This window comes from Elgaria multicarinata, chromosome 2 (genome assembly GCF_023053635.1).
Source record: "Elgaria multicarinata webbii isolate HBS135686 ecotype San Diego chromosome 2, rElgMul1.1.pri, whole genome shotgun sequence".
NCBI lineage: Eukaryota > Metazoa > Chordata > Lepidosauria > Squamata > Anguidae > Elgaria > Elgaria multicarinata.
The window spans coordinates 94,857,148-94,876,390 of NC_086172.1; the positions used below are offsets into that span (position 1 = coordinate 94,857,148).

Sequence of the window (19,243 nt, forward strand, 5' to 3'; positions counted from 1 at the left end):
GCTGTGCAGTATTGGCCCTCATTACACAATACCCATGAAACCACTGATGACAAGTGGAACAACTGCCTCCAAAGCCCTAACAATTTTGTGAAGTACTGTAATATTTCATTTTAATGCAGGAGAGACTGAGGCCTTAGCTAGACCGAAGGTTTATCCTGGGGTTGTCCTGGGATCGTCCCTGCCTGCTCCCGGGATCCCCTGTGTGTTATTTAGATGCACAGGGATGACCCCAGGATGATCCTGGGATAAACTTTAGGTCTAGCTAAGGCCTAAGGGTTTCTTTGTCATAGTCAAGTGAGTATAAGCAATTCACAAGCACCAGTAAATCTACCATCCTGAAGAAATTGCCTACCTTTAAAAACAAAACAAAAACTATGGCAATGGTGTTTCAATGCCATTGGCCTTCTATTTCCAATGCTGTTAATTTTTTCTTTAAAGGAAAAGATATCTTAATTTGCAAATGCAAATCTGGCCATCCAGCAACAGCATGGCTACCTGGTCTGCCCTTGCATCAAGAAATCTACCCCAACTACTATATGGGAATGAGACTTCATGTTGCCTTCTATGGAGAGTATATGGGCTCAGCATTGTTAGCATGGTAGCCACTTTTGATTCACCAAAAAAGAGGACAATAGGGGACAGCAATTTGCATAAAATGTGCAATTTGCTCATGTATATGTATTGAAGCAAATTTAGAGATTTTTTTATAATTTAAATAGAAACATAGTATATCTCATGAGATGACCTGTGTGACTGCTTGTTTAGCCTACTGTCTAGGTACTAAGTGTTGATAGGCAACAGTTCTGGTGGTTTTTTTATCTTCAAACTGGCATTGGACAGGACAGCTTTTCAAATAGATGGTGGTCTTTGTAAAAGAGGACACACGGTCACTCCTCAAGGCCCACTCCCCCAGAGTTCTCTGGCTTTGCTGTTCCTCCTTCTTCCTAGTGCCACCAGCTGTTCACCGGCCCTGTCCAAGCATGTAACACAGGGTTGGGCATCTTGTGGTCTTTCAGATGTTTGCCCTACAACTCCCATCATCCCTCACCATTGTGTACATTGGCTAGAGCTGATGACAGCTGAGGCCAAAATATCTAGAGAGTCACAAGTAATCCACTCCTGATGTAAGCAGTGACAACAAGGAGACAGAGCAGGGGCGGATCCGCACGTCGGCCCCAGAGCGCATTTATGCGACCCCAGGGCACCCCGAAAATGATTATCTGTACTTGTCTGTAAAAAGAAACGAGGAAGAGACGCCGACGATGACGCCGACGCCGCCGATGCCACCCGGCTTCCTGTTCCCCGGCTGGCTCGGAGAGCTCTTTTTGAAGAAGGCGGAGTAGAGAGCTTTTTCCGCTCTCCACCCAGCTCTCTGTCCCTGCTCCCCGGCCGGGACGGAGAGCTGGGTGGAGAGCGGAAGAAGCTCTCTACCCCGCCTTCTTCAAAAAGAGCTCTCCGAGCTGCCAGGGAGCAGGAAGCTGGGTGGCGTCGCCGTCAGCGACGTCATCGTCGGCATCTCTTCCTCGTTTCGTTTTACAGGCAAGTACAGACTATCGTTTTCGGGGTGCCCTGGGGTCGCATAAATGCGCTCTGGGGCCGACGTGCGGATCCGCCCCTGTTCCACTCCCTTTGCCCATTCTCTCTCTTGACGGTGGTGGGGATGGAGTGAGAGTGCAAAATGGGCAGTGTCGACTGGGTTGGCCCACTGAGAGATGGGAACAATTTATTTGTTTCTTTGATGCATTTCTTGGCCACCTTCCGAGATTGCAGTCTTCCCAAGGCAACTTACAGTATGAAACACACAATTCAATATCAATAAAGCAAGTTCATAAAATCATAACTATATTTTAAAAAAATTTAAAAATGGCCCAGTTGCAATAAAATATAATTTAAAATAAGCCAAATCCAAAACTTAACTAATCACCAAAGCAGCATATACAATAAAAATGTTTCTGTTAATGAGGGCATCCTATCCAGTCCCCAAAACCTGGAGCTGTCCCTACTTCCTGTTAACCCTTCTCTCTGGCACCAACTGCACTCTCCCAAAACCTGCTCCACAGGTTTGGGGGACCCTCCAGAACAGCATGGGAGCTGCAAAAGAAAGGATGAATTTCCCTCTCTCCCCTTTCCATTCACAGAAGCCACCACTGGTTCAAAGAGCCTCAGTCAATGGAAGAATGGATACATTGAATGGATACAACCCAAAACCCAGTAAGCAGAGAATGCTGTTCCACACCGAGCATAATGTTGTACTAAATAAATGGTAAATAGTGTTAATTAGGACGTGCCTTTCAAATTAGCAAGTGTGAGAATTTGTAAATAATTAAATGCACATAAACACAGCTAATGTTTGTTGGAACTCATGACATGCTATTGTAGAGAAAATGCACAAGGGAAACAAACATTTGGATAACATAGCTTTAGGCTGTAGCCTGTGTATTCAAACAAACAAACCTCACTGATAGATATAAGTACGCCAACTTCCCACCAATTTGGTTCTTGTTAGGTTATTATAGTAACAAAGGGGATTTGCTTTTGGTTATGTGGCATGAAGGTCATCTACTAACCTCAAAAAGTGTCATGGTGTCATCACTCTGAATAAACAGACCCACTTGGGTTGCAAATGACTTGAGGAGATGTCAACAGTGACAGGTTGAAAAATGGGAACTCAAGACACATCTATGTATTTATTCAATGTTAATTATTAACAGAGTTTCAGGCACAGTGTGTGTATGTACTCCTTCATTTTAAATTATATCCTGTTAATGAAAATTACTTACTCTGTGCAGAGCCTACACTCCACGTGTCTTTCTAAGCAAAAGTTGAAGAATTCAATTAAGGACAATTTGAATACATGCCAATTATTTCCACTCCTTCAAGTTATTTTATCTAATAAACATTCTGAAAAATTAAGACATATATTTAAATTGTGTGTCTTTCGGTGCTGCAAAATTATTTGAGTGATGGGTTTATATTGGTTCAATCAGCCCAGTTCCTTTCCCTAATTATCTAAAACTCTCCTTTTGTGAGGCATTTGTTCAATGATCATAGATGGTACTAGTTAATCCTTTAGCCCAGGAGTTTATTCAATAGCACATTTCATATGAATCTTTAAAAGAGACCCAACCCACCCACCCAAATAAAAGAACAATGTACAGGATTGGACAAATGTGTGCAAAAAATGTTCAGTTCAAAACTTCATTTAATTAAAACTACAAACATAAGACTTTGTGTATCTGGTCTGACCAATGGCCCATAACAGCCAGAATCCTGTGCCTAAACACTGGAGTAATGAGTTATTGGACTCAGGCAATCCTAGGCTTGCCTGATATTCAAATGTCTAGAAATCACTAACCTTCATCCTTCATTACACTCTATTAGTTCCTTAGTATTGCTTATCTAGTCAGAGCATTTGAATTGCACTTATTGTGCTTAACAACCGTTAGTGCTTTTGTCAGGGACAAACAGACACAGTGCGTGCAGAGAACTTTGATTAACCTTCATTATGCACTCTGATGTACCTCTGAATTTCAAGTTGGAGTCTTTTGAGAAATGAATGACTAGTAACTGCACACAATACAATAGTTGCACAACAATACTTGAGCATTGTGATAAACAAAAAGTACACAATTCCAATAGCCTGATCTCCGGGACAACCATATTATTAGGTCTGGTGCCCAGCCTACAGAAAAGCACACCACATCCTCCCTGCCATGCTACAGCAAGAAGGAACAGCACAAATCAAATGGCCAGTCTGCAGAGATCAGCTTTGCTTGTAGGTGGCACTGTGCACATTCAGGACTCCTCTAGTTTATCTTTGTCAGTGTTTACAAAGAGGGGAGGAACTAGCTACAGTCATTCTATCCTTGCTACTCTGATGTTTGAATTTCCCTTGGGGAAACAGAAACAGAAGGAAAAGAGGAGAAAGAAAATTAGGGATACAAGAGCATGGAAACAAGAAGGGAGGAGATTCCATTGTGTAGGCTTTACCATATGGGTTACCAGGGTTCCATCTTATCCCTGATGCTGTTTAACATCTATATGATGATGCTTTAAAGGTTAAGACCACTACTTTGAATTTGGCTTGAAAACATACTGGTAGTCAGTGAAACTAACACAAGATTGGAGTCATGTAGTTAAATTGGAGTTATGTAGTCAGTGAAAGTCCAAATGTCCAAGTAAAACTTTGGACTTCACTGTGATCATATGCTGACAACATGAGCCAACAGGGTGATGTGGCTGCAAAAAAAAGCAAATGCTATTTTGGGCTGCATTAATAGAAGTATAGCTTCCAAATCGTGCAAGGTACTGGTTCCCCTCTATTCGGCACTGGTTAGGCCTCATCTTGAGTGTTGCGTACAGTTCTGGGCAACACACTTCAAGAAGGATGCAGACAAGCTGGAGCGTGTTCAGAGGAGGGCAACAAGGAGGAACAGGGCTCTGGAAATGAAGCCCTATGAAGAGAGACTGAAAGAACTGGGCATGTTTAGCCTGGAGAAGAGAAGATTGAGGGGAGACGTGATAGCACTCTTCAAATACTTGAAAGGTTGTCACACAGAGGAGGGCCAGGATCTCTTCTCGATCATCCCAGAGTGCAGGACACAGAATAATGGGCTCAAGTTACAGAAAGCCAGATTCTGGCTGGACACCAGGAAAAACTTCCTGGCTGTTAGAGCAGTACGTCAATGGAACCAGTTACCTAGGGAGGTAGTGGGCTCTCCCACACTAGAGGCATTCAAGAGGCAAACGGACAGCCAACTGTCAGGGATGCTTTAAGTTGGATTCCTGCATTGAGCAGGGGGTTGGAATCAATGGCCTTATAGGCCCCTTCCAACACTACTATTCTATGATTCTATGCCTCTCTTTTCCACCTAAGGATCTCAAGGAAGTTGTGAAACTAGGGGACAAATATCATTTTAGGGATAGATGAGGGAGAAACTTAATGCTGGAAAGACAAAGATTCTAGATAGTGGTGTACAACTGGTCCTATCTGCAGCAGTCAAACCTGGTCACAGTGATTTATGCCATGATAAATCTCCAAACTAGACTATTCCAATGTTGTTGTTGTTGTTTATGTAGGTCTGCCTCTGAACATAGTCCAGAAGGTAATAGAGCTAGTAAAAATATGACTGCCCAAATGTTTGTAGGGATAAGAAAATCTGAGTACATAACTCAAATCTTGTGTTACTTGCACTGACTACCAGTATGTTTTCAGGCCTAATTCAAAGTAGTGGTCTTAACCTTTAAAGCTCTTAATGCCTTGGGACCAGGTTAATTGAAGGACCTCATTCAGCCATACAACTCTGCCTATATGCTGAGATATATTTGGGAGTCTTCAAATGTCTGCTGTTGAGATCAGTGAGATTGCCATGACCTAGAATCAGGGCCTTCTCAGTGGTAGCCTCACATTTTTGGTAGTCTCTTCCAATAGACCTGTGCCTCACCCCTTCTACTCTTGCACTTAGGTGGGAGACTTGAAGACATTCCTCTTCAAGATTGCCTCTGAGTGTTACCATAGCCTATGTCAGCAGAGCAGCTACACAAAGTAATTTTGGGCATCTGTCCTGACACAGTCACTTTCAAAGAGTGCCCTGTATCTCATTTCTTTTCATACGACATTTTGGAAGGTTGTAGCTCTAAAAAGTGTGTTAAAAGTAATTAAAATGAAGCAAAATAAATGCTCTTTGCTGATACAGGGCAATCTAGACAGGGTGCCATTCTTACAATTAGCAATTGTATGAATGGCTTTTAAAAAGTAATGAGCCAGGGGTGGGATCTCAATCCATCTTAGGACCCAAAGGATAGGGGTTGCTTTCACTCTTACCCCTGGTGCAATCTGTTCTGGATTAGAGTTCCTGCAATTGCCATTTGCATTGTCAAAAAGTTTACATTGGCATAAACAGGGGGTATTCTTCCAATGCCAATAGCAGGCACAGGGAAGGGAAGGGATGATCTGAAGTAGAACCTGAGTGGGGGTCATGAGTTAGAGCCCTTCCCTTATTTACTTAAAAAAATCCCGTTCACATAATTGCTAACTACATGAATGGTCCCTCATCTTGTTTGGCCTTTGGACAACCAAGGTACCCAGTGGAGTGAATTCGTCCCAAAGTAATTTGGTCATCTCTTTGGGTTCTCTATAAAGCCCTCCAACTTTATCATTTCCATATTTTCCCAGATTTCTGATCAGGTGTTAAAATTACCTGTTTGACAGGATGTTGCAGGTAACAGGCAAACCAAGTGGTTACATGAAAACTGTGGTATATATAATCTATATTGACCCCTATTTGGTTTGGATATGATTATTTATATCTACCAATATTTTTAAATGGATTTCTGTTCTCTTTGATAGACCAAACTGCTACATTCAGTAAAATGGATGGATTCGCTATGCCAGGCTCCAAATATATTGTAAGTTAGAAATGATTAAAAGAGCCAGTGGACAGAAATGACGTTTTTATCCAGTGAGTCATCTTGCCAAAAATGGAAGAGAGATAATTTAATTGAGATCAAATGTTATCCACTATTTCCTCAAACACAGCAATGATAGCTTCTACAAAGATGATAAATTTAAATAAGGCAATTTTCTTAATAGAAAAACGTAACACAATTTGTGTTTTGTTTCTTTTTGTGGCATCATCACTGGCTTTTGGAAAATAATTTTCTCTAACAAATTCATGTTGTTAGTTTCCAACAGCATGCCGATGATGTCATACTAGGTAGGTGGTCTAGAACTTTACAGCCTGAATCACAAACAGTACTTGGATTTGTCCATTTCTATATTTTATTCCTCCACCTTCTCTTTTCTCTACAATTCCCTTTCTTCTTCATGCATCTCTTTATTGTGCACTTCTAAGTATCAAACCATGGCATCACTTCCTATGGGGAGGCAGTTTTCAGTGGCTGTCTTGTGAAGTTTGTGAAAGCCCTAAGGAAAGGTAGGAAAGGAACCTCTCGTGCAAGCACTTGAGTCATTGCTGACTCCTAGCCTGCTTTCGCTGACATTTTCTTAGCAGACTTTGTAGCGGGGCGGTTTGCCATTGCCTTCCCCAGTCGCAGTTACCTTTCCCCCAGCTAGCTGAGTACTCATTTCACCGACCTCAGAAGGATGGAAGGCTGAGTTGACCTGAGCCGGCTGCCTGAGAACCTGCTTCTGCTGGGATCAAACTCAGGGTGTTGGGAGAGTTTTGGCTGCAGTAACTGCCGCTTACCACTCTGCACCACACGAGCCCTAAAGGCCAGCCAAAATGGAAGGTATTGCCATGCTTCTAAAAATGTTCCACTTTTTGCATGTTTTAGGAGATACCCCACACTTCTCTCTCCCTCTGTAATAAAAAAAGAAGATCAATTGCTGCCTGCCTGTCTATCACTACCATAGTGTGAAGACTGTGAAACGTAGACACCTTTAACTTGGCATGCATGCTAAGGGGCTCTTGGGGTTATTTTGCATTTAAAACACATAGATTTTAATGTGTCCATGTGGTTGACGCCTGCAATAACATCTTCAGCCACTAGGGGTAGACTTTCCTAACTAGCACATAGCTTTGCAATCCATGTTGTGAGAGTCCAAAAGTGGGGTTGAGTCATCGTCCCCACTTCAGCCTCCCAGATTCCAGTCCACAGACTATCATGTTTGCCAGCTATAAAGCAGCCATTTACACAAGACTGTAGGCATGAATGGTCCATTCAGGCCTGTAATATTGCGTAAATGGCCTCTTTATGGCTGCCATTTAAATAAAAGTCCTTTTTAAAAACAAAAACAAAAACCTGAGCTGCCATTTTTCTTGCAAAATGGCAGCTTGCTGAGGAGAAGGGTAGCTGCTCACTGGGTTCCCATGGATCACACCGTGGCTTGTCCAGAGAGTCAAACAGGCTGGCCAGCTGGTGGAGGGTTGGTGAGTGGCATGCAGCATGGATGGAGGTGAGACTGTCTGTCTTTAGCCCATACAGTTTGAAACCAGGGGAAATTAGCAGGCCAAGGGACAGAATTCTATGCTCCCCTCTCCCCTCTCCCCACTGTTTCCTGAGGGAGATGGAGTGGACAGGCCCCTCCAATATTTTCAGTCACTGGGAATAGAGTACTTTAACTATTGTTTGGTTTTGCAATCAATACAGTTTGGAACCAAGGGAGATTAGTAGCCAAGGGACATGGTTATATGCCTGTTCCTCCCTTGCCATGGAGCAGCCCCCTTAGGGGAATAGAATGGGAAGATCCCTCCCTCTGTAGGGGTACACCATGCAGTGGCCATGCCAAGGGGTGCTAGAATGTGTGTGTGTGTGCATGTGCATGTGCAAGTTATATATACATTGATAGTATAATATAGAAAGAAATCTCATTTTGGAGACTGAGAAATCCATCCTTTCCCCTCTCTGCTATAGAACAAATCTCCACACAAAGGACATGCCCAGGCATGGTAGACAAATGTATGTCTCCCCTCCCCATGAATGCACCTTATATTAAATTTGTACATGCAGGAATTACCTGAAGGATGTATGGTCAAGATTGATTGGTCGGTTTGACTTTCCAACCTCTCTATGGGCACTTTCCAACTTGCCTTGCCAAAATAGAAATACCTTTGATTGTCAAATTTTGCTTTGCCTTCAAGTGGCTAGTGAAGAAAAGACTGGACTCTTTCATGCTTTGGAGTCACAGGTGCCATAAGTGAATAACAGCACAATAGAATCATAGAATAGTAGAGTTGGAAGGGGCCTACAAGGTCATCGAGTCCAACCCCAGGCACATTGCAGGAATCAATGAAAGTCCCAATGAGTTCATGAGACTTAGGCAGGATCTACACTACTGCTTTAAAATGGTTTGTAACAATATTGACAACCATTGGTATAGTCCACTGGTGTGTGTACTTGTAAGGAAGTGAGTACTTGATCTTGCTGGAGTCCCAGAGCAAGCTGGGAGAATGGCAGGTACCCATTTGGGCAGTGGCAGAGAGTTGGGAATTTATAATGAATTATTTAAACATTGTGATTGGAGTATCCAACAGCCTGAGACTGTAGAAGCACTGAAGGAGCCTGACTGGAATGACAGGGTACAACTGTCTGATCTTGGTAATGACTTGTATTGGCTAGAAATGCAGAAGGGCCTGTGAGAGGTGGTCCTGTGCAGGTGGGGGAGAACAAATAAGCAAGAGGCTTGTCACGATTTCAAAGTATTATATCCTGCTTAGTATAGATTTGGCCTTTCTCCTAGGTAAATAGGTATAGGATTGCAGTTTAACTTGTTTGGCCATGTTAGTATTTAATGAAGTATTATAAGTAAAGTCTTAGGCTGTAGCTAGACCAAAGGTTTATCCCAGGATCATCCCGGGTTCGTCTCTGCCTGAGCGCTGGATGCCCTGTGTGGCACTTAGATGAACAGGTTTGACAGGACAATCCTGGGATAAACCTTGGGTCTATCTACAGCCTTAGTTAATTCTATGTTTCATTTCATTTTAAAAGCAACTGGCCGTTTTAGAAAAAATATGCTTAGTTGGAGACTGAAGTTGATTTCATTCTTTTGCATAGCTTGAAGTTGGTCTTACTCAGGTTATAGACCACTTGGTACATTCTATCATGGTTTCAAGGGAAGTGAAGGAAGCTTTGGGAAAGGGCTCTGTACCTCTTCATAGGTACAAGCCATAAGCCTGGATTGTCATATGTTCATGTTAAGAGTTAATAATATTAATCATATGAGTGGTGGATGCTCTACCTCTGAAAGAAACAATAAAGATTCTCTTGCAGTTTAATCCTACCTTGCAGGGTTAGAAGTGTAGTGTTCCTTTTATCATAGAGATTGATCTCTCCTATCTCCTATATCCAATCACTTTGTGTCAGTTCACTAGAGTGTATTGGGTCACTTTGGTTGTACCCACTGTGAGATAAGATTGTGAGAGCTGGCCTCCATGTCGGAAGTGTATAGAAAGTCACACTTTCCATTGATATGGGAATCAGCATCTGTGTGAACATACTCATATTTATTTAGGGCTCAATCAATTTATGGCTTTCTGTGACAATACACCAACAGCTAGAAGAGTGCCCAGAAGCAGTAGTTTTCTGCAAACATGACAGCATGTCTATTGGCTATAGCTTGCTTTGTGTAGCTTGAACATTTTGCATAATACAACCTGGCATGTGTGACACAGTCATTTACGAAGTGACTGGGCTCACATTTAGGAAACGACTTCAAAAGCATTGCTTCCATAGTAAGCGGGTGAGGTAATCACTTTGTCTATGTTAACAAAGCTGAAGATGATGAATTACATAATTATTTTTTTCAAAATACTTAGGAAATTAAACAAGTGCTACAAATGCCAGTAATGGAGATAAAAATAAGAGCAGGGCACTGTTTGGGAGCCTGGCTTTTAGGAACTCCAGAAATTTAGTTGCTATCCTAAACAGTTTTACACAGGAAACCATAAGTAATTTGTATCTTTAAAAGTGCTCATCTATGCTATTTATATATTTGGTTTGATTACAAAACATCAGGGATTCCAGGACACAGTAATTTTGTCAAGACAAATGACAGGTGCTCCTTTCAGAAGCTGTCACCCATGTATTCCGACAACATGGCCACTGGGGAGTGGGGTGGCAAGCCCGGTCCCGGTCCCTGTGTTGGCTCCACTCCCAGACCTTTACGCATTCTGCAGGAGGACTAAAGGATGGGGGGAATGATCGGTGCTCAGCTCAATGCACATAAGCCACTCCATGTGACTGGGTTTCCCATTTGCCTGGAGCAGCCTACACACATTCAGCCAAACACACATAGGTTTCCCCCTTCAGACTGGTGGAGCATGTGGGGGCAGGGAATTTGGGGCAACGCTAGCATGGAGGATAACTTTGAAATGGGGGTTAGGCAGGGTTGTGTAAACCAGCAAAACTCAAGGTGTGCATGGTTCTCCAAATCCCACCTGGACGCTTGTTCTAACTTTGTTCATAGGAGATTTTTCATGAAATGTTGTGTATAATTTTGTGCACATTTTCCAAATGTGAGCATCAATTGTGCAAATTTTTAAAATGTACAATTTTCTCCCACTGATTAAGGTCTGCTAGTCCACATTTTTCACAACAGTGCATTCTTTTCATACACATTTTTTTAAATGAACACATTTGTGAACATATTTAGGTTCCATGAATTGCATTGTAAGTTCAGAAATGTACTGACTTCAACCAGTTTGTGTTCGAGTCCACCTTCAGTTCTGGGAAGTGAGAACTAGGCCAGTTCTGATTTAAAAAAACAACAACTGAAATGAATTTCTCATACATCCCTAGGTTCAGATAGCTATAACCTTTGTGTAAAAGCCAATAAAGTAGAATCATCATTATGAGGATCCCAGAGTATCCAATACCTTACTCAGGATTGAGTCCATATGGGCTAGGTAGTATTTAAAGTCTAAGATATATGAAGTATCATGATTCACTGTTTTAGGTACTAAACTGTTGGTGGCAACTAAGACTTAAAACATATAAAGGTTCTTCTGATGTATTTAGCTGGTAACAGCTTCATCTGAAGTGTGTATGTGCTGGCGAGGGACTGCGTTTCATGATGAACCTGCCCACCGACTTCAGTTTAATTTGTACTAGTGTACAAAGCCCTAAACAACTTGGGACTGGAATACCTGAGAGAAGACCTTCTCCCCTATCAACCTGCCCAGTCACTAAGGTCATCCGAGGGCATGCTCCTTGTGGTTCCACATAGACCTACCCTTCAATTGGAGTCTACCAGGGGAAGAGCCTTCAGCGTGGTGGCCTCCCTCCTATGGAATTCCCTGCCTCTGGAGGTCAGGCAGGCGCCAAATTCACTGGTCCTACCCTCTCCATTGCATCCATTGTGTCTTGGGCTTCTGTTACTCATGTGTTGAAGAGGAAAGGTCTGAGGTGGGGAGCCTGCTGAGTTCTAAATTGTGTGGGAAGCCGAGATACCTACCACTGCAGCCCCCACACACACTTCAGACCAACGTGTGGATAACAGCAGGGCCAGCAAGTGCAATGCCGCTCTCCCCTCAGGCAATTTTAATCATGCAGTGGAATTGAACACCCAAATAAGGTTGTTCAAATTGTTTTAAAACTTTTTCCCCTCTGTACTCATTTGTATATAAATCTACCAACTGAATATGTTACTTCATGTGTCCAAAGAAAGCTTGTTCCATGATAAATTTCAACGTGCTGCAAGGTACTTGGTTGGTTTTGCTACAACAGACTAACACGATTATCCCTCTGAAAGTTATTTAGTTTCATTTATTTATTTATTATATTTATATACCGCCCCAAAGCTGAAGCTCTCTGGGCAGTTTATTATTTTGCTTGGCTGTATAGCTGGGTTAATGCAGACAAACGTCAACCATGGGAGTGGGTCAAACATTCTCCAAAAAGCTGAATGTCGAAGTGAAAAAGTGGGCAGGGGAGGGGACTTGCTTATTTTGCATTGTCAGGGAGGGACTGGAGGTGAAGGACAAGATGGCCCGCTCCTCAACTCCATGTACAAAAGCCAACCAAACCAGCAATAAAATCTTTTTTAAACAATGGATACAGGACAGCACCATCCACTGTACCAGAGAGTAGCAGACTAGCTCAGGGGGTGCTGGGAAGGCTGTGAGACATATACAGTTCTGATCCCTACCACTGGGCACACTCTCATGTTAGGGCCGGTCCTGACACTCACCTACATTTCTCTTGGCTCCTTGAAGCTGGTGGCTACCATTTTTTACCTTCATAATGCCTTGGGATGAGGCTACATCATGGTGCATACCAGGGAATTGGACCCCCACCCCATTACAGAAACACCTCCTTTTGGTGACCTGTGAATGAGGTTGCAAAATAGGGAGGTGGAAATTCAGCCAAGTGTTATCCCAGTGAATCACATATCCTAACACAGTATCTTTAGATCAGCTTTCACCAACCTGGACTACAACTCCCATCACCTGTGCCAACAGGGCCAATGGTCTTACTAGCTAGGCAAGATGGGGATTGTAGTCAAACCCATCTGGAGGCTGAGGAAGGCTTCTCTAGATGATAGTTCACATTATGGGGCGTAACCTATCCCACAGTTTTATGGTGCTTTAGAGCAACAATTGCAGTATAGAGTAAACCCACTGCTCAAAAGGAACATGAAAGATTTTTAAATTATTATTCTGTTGATACAGCTTTTTCAACCATAATGACGTATTATCTTTTTTCTCATTTCATTTGCAGTGTTTCATTTTTTTAAGGGAGGGCTATAAAGAAGAGTATAAATTAAAAGCTACTTGCTTGACGGTTGCCAGCAGAGTCTGCCGACTGCCGGCTTCTTGAGACGGAGCCCATTGACGTCAATGATAGTCATTCATTAAGCTTCAGTGAGGGTTTGAACCAGGTTTTACTCAGACTTATGGGACTTCCTTGAAACTCACAGATGTCTATTTTAATATCCTGCAAACCCATATTTATATGCCCAAACACAGACAAACAGATGAATTGCCGGAGCAATTTACACTGAAACTTCCATATGAGTGCAAGGCCTTGCAGAGAACGTTTAACAGCTCAAAGAAAAAGAATGTTATAGAGCTTAAATGTGGAAGTTGTAATGGAAGCTTAAAACTGTGGAAAACCCATGGCTTTTTATTATCTCACAAAGGCTGTTTCTTTTAAAGGCTATTTTTACATGATGTCTGAAATCACCTTAGAGGGACACCATTGTGTCACATGTCAGCTGTGAGGTGAGGTCCATCAACTGGGTCATTTCGTGGCAACTCCAGGGGACTACCCAACCATTGCATTTTTTATGTAGGCAATAGACCCTCTGGCCTTGTGTTACAAGTACTCCACAAATCTTCCTGCAATTTTTGTTAGTGCTGTGCTGAAACCATAACCTCTTCATTTCCCTGCAGAACAGGCAGTGTTTTTTCAGATAAAATTTTGCCTGGGTGCAGGGCTTCAGGGCTTCCCTTACCGGAAGGAGGTGGCTAACGTGCTTTCTTTTACCATGTTTTCCCCATTCTGTCCTTGCAGCCTCCCCAGCACACTGAGCTTCTTGGAAAGCCCCCTAGAGACTTAGGAGCTGCCTTGACGAGGGCACATTGGTGCCTCGAGCCCCCCAAACCCCGCGCTTGTGTTCCTTCGTGTTGCTTCCACCTAAGGAGCGAGCGCAGGGTTTGCATGTGAGCACTGCTGCTCATGCACCAGGTCGCCCACGCATCCTCGCATCCCTCCAGGTTTTATTAACTTTTTTCTCAGGGGAAAATCCCTCAGCCCCCACACCAGAGGTGGCACGGAGGTAGCCATTCAGCTTGCTGGTCCATGCACTGCCACCCATGCCCCGGAGTGCCCATGCCTCCTCGTGTCCCTCCAAGTTTTGGTTGTTGTTAATTTGTTTTAAACCTTTTTGTGGGGGAAGCCAAGCATCCTTCTCCTCACACTGGAGAAGTGCGGAGGAGTTCCAGTGGCCATTTGGCTCACTGGCCCACCCCTCCTCCCTGTCCAGGCAGATGGCAACCAATCAGGGGCCGCCATCTGCCCAGACACACTCCAACGCAACTCCAGAGCAAGGCGACAGAAAGCAGATGCCATCGTCATCTTGCTGCAAGAGAAAAAACTTAAGTCCCCAAATATTTTATTTCAGATCTTCAGCAGAAAGCCCTGGGATGGCTCCCCAATGGCTGCTGCGTCATATAAAGAACCTAGTGCCACTGCAGAGCCACCTCCGGGCTTTCCCCTCACCACGACAAGGCCTTAGCCAGGACTTCTTCCCTTGGGGCTTTCCAGTCCTGCTATCTGCTCAGTGTCCGAATGCTGAGAGAGGAGTTGTTGTTATTCTTGTTGTTGTTGCTGCTGCTGTTGTTGTTAAAACGACTTTTAAAAACAACAAAGCAAAACCAAAACGCCTCTCTCAGCTTTCTGGAGGAAACATTTCTGAAATGGGGCAGGTCAGCAGAGCTTGCATAAGAGGGCCCCACCACCCTGCCTCAATCCCCTCATTTCAGGGCTTCCTCGGGGGAGCACTAAATTGCTGTTGCGCAAGCCGTGGGTCCTGCTAGCATGACGGAATCAGCAGGGCACAAGAGAATCGATGGAGGAATAAACACCCCCATTGGAGTCTGCCCATTTTTAAAACATCTGAACTAATTTTGCCATCAGGATTTTCCTGAATTCTGTACAACACGTCCTGGAGCAATCTTCTTCAACTTTCACCTGAGCTCACATGAGCCCGTCCCTCTGCTTGCGAGAGGTAGCTATAAATCCTCTTTCCTTAATCTTTAGGTAGAACCTCTACTTAGTTGGGAATATTGTCACTGTTAACTAATTTGGACTAGTGGATAGGGCTTAGTAATACATGTGATTTACTGCTAGCTGTTTGGTTACTTGTGCAAATTGCTGCTGTATTTATGTTTTCATGGTTCAACGCCCCACCCACCCCTAGTCAAATATTACATGCATCCACTTTTCCATTTATACATTGCTCCTATAACTCATTGCTGAATCTGCAGGGTGGGTATATATCATTTGTCTTTAAATGAGTATTTCAAATTTATTTATTTTTACTCTGAGCCTCATCTGATGGGAGGGGAAACCTTGCTTCTGTCCCACAGAAGGGATGAGCAGCTTCTTCTTTCTGCACATGGGCAAGAAAGACGAAGCAAGCAGTGCCCACGTGGCCCAGTCAGTGGGCGTTTTTATCACGCAGCTTCTCCTGCACACAGCAGAAAATGGCAGCAGGGATCGTTAAAGGATGTTTTTAGGATGTTTTAATCATGTATAGTATGTTTTTAATTCAGTTTTATGTATTTTATACTTATTGTTGTTCCCCATCTTGATCCAAATGAAGAGGCAGGTAAGAAATACTATTATTATTATTATTATTATTATTATTATTATTATTATTATTATTATTATTTTAAAAAATCCATATTTTCTAGGTCTTATTTTGTGATGGAAAAAAGAGCAGGAGGAGTGGGAGATGTGCGGGAGGAACACTATGTCATCAAAACGTCCTCCGAAGAACCGTGAGTGGCCAGTCATGAGACTGCCGTAAAATGCTTGTCTGATGACACTCTCTGGAGAAGGAAGAGTAGATGTGGAATGTCTGCCTTTTGTATTTCATTCTCAAAAGCAAGTCAACCGCTGATGGTGCATATATGAGCCAGCCCCAAGACTTTGAACTATGACAGCCATGACCATATAGCAATGACCATATAGCAATGTATCTATGTGTCTTCACTTACCTGATCTCGGGAATAGGGGCTATCCACTCTCTGTTTGTCACAACAAGCTGCTATAAGGATGTTTGTCGCGTCCAGCTGGAGCAACATCTCACATGCCATTGTATCAAAAAATGTAATGTTGGCAAGTGCAGCTGAAGCTAGCAGGAAAACCTCTCCAGAGATGGCCTCTTGGCACAGTTCTAGATATGTTAAAAACAACAACAACACAATATAATAAAACCCATAAATTAAAACCACTGGAGCATCCATACACAAACTGAGAATATTAATCTATGTATTTCATGTAAAACATTTTACCAAAAGGAAAAAAACCCACCCCACCTCCAAGAATGGCTTACAGATCAATAAAACAAATAAGGCAATCCCTGCACTCCAGCTTACAATCAGACATGATACAAAAAGGAAAAAGGGAAGTGGGGGGAAAGCAAATGCCAGCACCAGTTCTTCTTTACAAAGAAAGTTACGTATTCTATTAATGTTTCACTTTGTTGATATAACTTTGCCTTTAAAGAAGCCCAAACTATGTATATGTATATGGAAAATCCCTTCTTTCAATCTGCTTCATGCATTCAGTGATCCATGACACCCAGGCTCATGCTGCTGCTGAAAGTTCATGTAAAAATATAACAGCAAGAAGAACCCAGGAAGTCAAGCTATATTTAAATGTTTAACATGGCAAATCTACCTGCCATTCATGAGAGCTCCGACATCACAGCCACCAACAAATCCAAAGCCCTTCAGGCACCAGGATTTCCACTCTTCTCTCCCTCCCCAGTGTCAGGTTTTTTCTCTCTCTTTTTCTAGCTGAATTATCTCCCATTGAAACCAATGGGAGGGAACTGATCTATGCTAGCTACATGCCAAGCATAGATCAGCATCCAGTTTGGGGACAGGAAAGCTCCCAGCCTGCCCCTCGGCCCAGCCCTGGCATATCGCTTTTACCCCTGTACTGACATTGGAGTACTGACATTGGAGAAGAACTGCCACAGGCATTTCTGCAGGGGCTTGGGGAAGGAATCCACCATTAGCTCTCCCACTTAGAGAGAAAACCCCTCTCTCTGCTCTCAGAAGGGAAATATGCCAAATCCTATGGCCCCTGGGACACTTGTCCAAGGACCATAGGATAGCAGCCTAAATATGCCTTGTAGCACCAATTCCTAGGGGCTTTGCCTGTATCCCTGGGTTGCACCCTTCTACCCAATCCAGTGATTATTTATGATCATGAGTGCTGCAATGCAGACACAGAGTTGCCATACTGCAAAACCCTTTTTCAATAGAGAAACCAAATCCATGCTTAAAACATTTAGAAGCTCATGGAGTCACCCATTTAAAACAAATGGGGAATCCTGAGTACCCTGGAGCTCCATGCTTGTTATTAGAGCATACATCGAACTCACAGTGATGGCACAGTATAATGTGTCTCTTCCACCACATAGGCCCTTTCTACACATCGAAGGGGAGACAATCCCGGGGTTTCCGGCTTCTGGAATCATCGCCCTGCATCCAGACGGCCGTGCAATGTCACGGAAGTGAAGAGGCACATTGCGCCCATTGTGTCCACCTTTTTTTAAAAATAAAACATAGGGCCCGGGAGTGCACTTGTACTGCAGTGCAAAGTAAGATTTTTTTTTAAAAAAAAAAAAGCTCCGATCTCACTCCCCCATCCCCAATGTCCCTGGGCTCCACCCACCCCACCCCAGCTCCTTCCCTCTGTTGACCCCTGCTACTTGCAGGGAGGAGGGAAGAAGCCAGGATGGGCTCCCACACCACCTGCAGTCCTCGGGATCATCCCGGGATCACGGGTAAAAATGGGATAACCAAGGTCCCAGCTTTCCCAGGAAAATGGAGGGATCGTCCATGCCTGCTCCCGGGATCCCCTGGTCATCATTTGGATGCACAGAGATGATCCAGGGATTCCAGGGGGAAATCAAAGGTGTAGAAAGGACCATGGATATTAACATGGCTTCTCTTTTGGATTTTGATTAAAATAAATCGCTTCCTTGTTCAGCATTGAAAGCTTTGCACTCTAAAAGTCCCTTGCAAATTTACTTAGTTTAGCATGCACTTATCACTAAAAATTACAACATCCATCTAGAAAACAATCTACCACTTAGCAAATATATTGTATTTTCATTTCCTGAATTGCTTATTAGTATTTATTATAGAGATCAGGTATTGCCACTGATTGTATCAATAAGAAGATAAATCAAGAACAAAACTCTCAATGAGTATTAACTTCATTAGTGGCCTGGGCTTGTACACTTAGCAGTCTACGCTGGCTGTTGTTCAAGATGATGTTATTTTACTATATAAAATGAGATAGTATAAGCAGATGGTTAAAACTAATTATTCTGTGAGAGTATAATTCTGCCATTTATCTTGCTATCACTACAACTATGTCTTTGGGTCCTAAGAGAATATCCTGTATTTTTGTTGTTGTTGTTGAAACCCTCTTTAGAATGCTGCAGACACAGCTATTATTATCATAACCTTCTAAGTGCCTTTTAATTCCTGTACACATTTATTTTAACTAAGGTCTGACTCAGCCAGCAATTTGATTTCACTGTGGCTTAAAGATTAAATATATGAGAAAAGTAATTCAATTACTCAGCTATAAATATTATAGAGAAATTGGTGATTGATTAGTGGAAAGATTACCCTGTGCTCAAAGTTGCAGTCTTTTCTTTCTAAATATGCTTAGGCAGAGCTAGACCTGCCTAAGCACATTTAGACAAGATAATGTTTTGGTGGTAACAACAGAAACATATCTAAACCTTTTCCGAGATATGCACACAGCCATGTCTTGATCATGCGTCTGAATACAGTGCCTCATGCTCCAGCATAGCCATAAGGGACATGTTTAAACTATGTCTGACTGATAGCCAGCTGCATTCTTGGTTTGAAATACAAAGCCAAATGGCATCATGGGTGTGGAATCCAAAAGTGTGGAAGAGCTTTTGATCCACTAATGGAAGAAGGCATCAATTTCCCTCTTCCCCAGCATCACTGTTCTGGGGAGTTCCCCAACGCTCTCAAACAGATTTCAGAAGACACAGTGA

The 19,243-nt window shown here is 42.9% G+C and overlaps 1 protein-coding gene across 1 annotated transcript in view; it reads right to left on the reverse strand.

The window, feature by feature from the left end:
• Nucleotides 1-19,243, reverse strand: part of INSC (INSC spindle orientation adaptor protein) — a 183,740-nt gene that overhangs the window by 13,713 nt on the left and 150,784 nt on the right. The window contains exon 9 of the mRNA XM_063117243.1: nucleotides 16,185-16,363. Coding sequence (XP_062973313.1) covers nucleotides 16,185-16,363 — 179 coding nt within the window. The remainder of the gene's footprint in view (nucleotides 1-16,184; nucleotides 16,364-19,243) is intronic.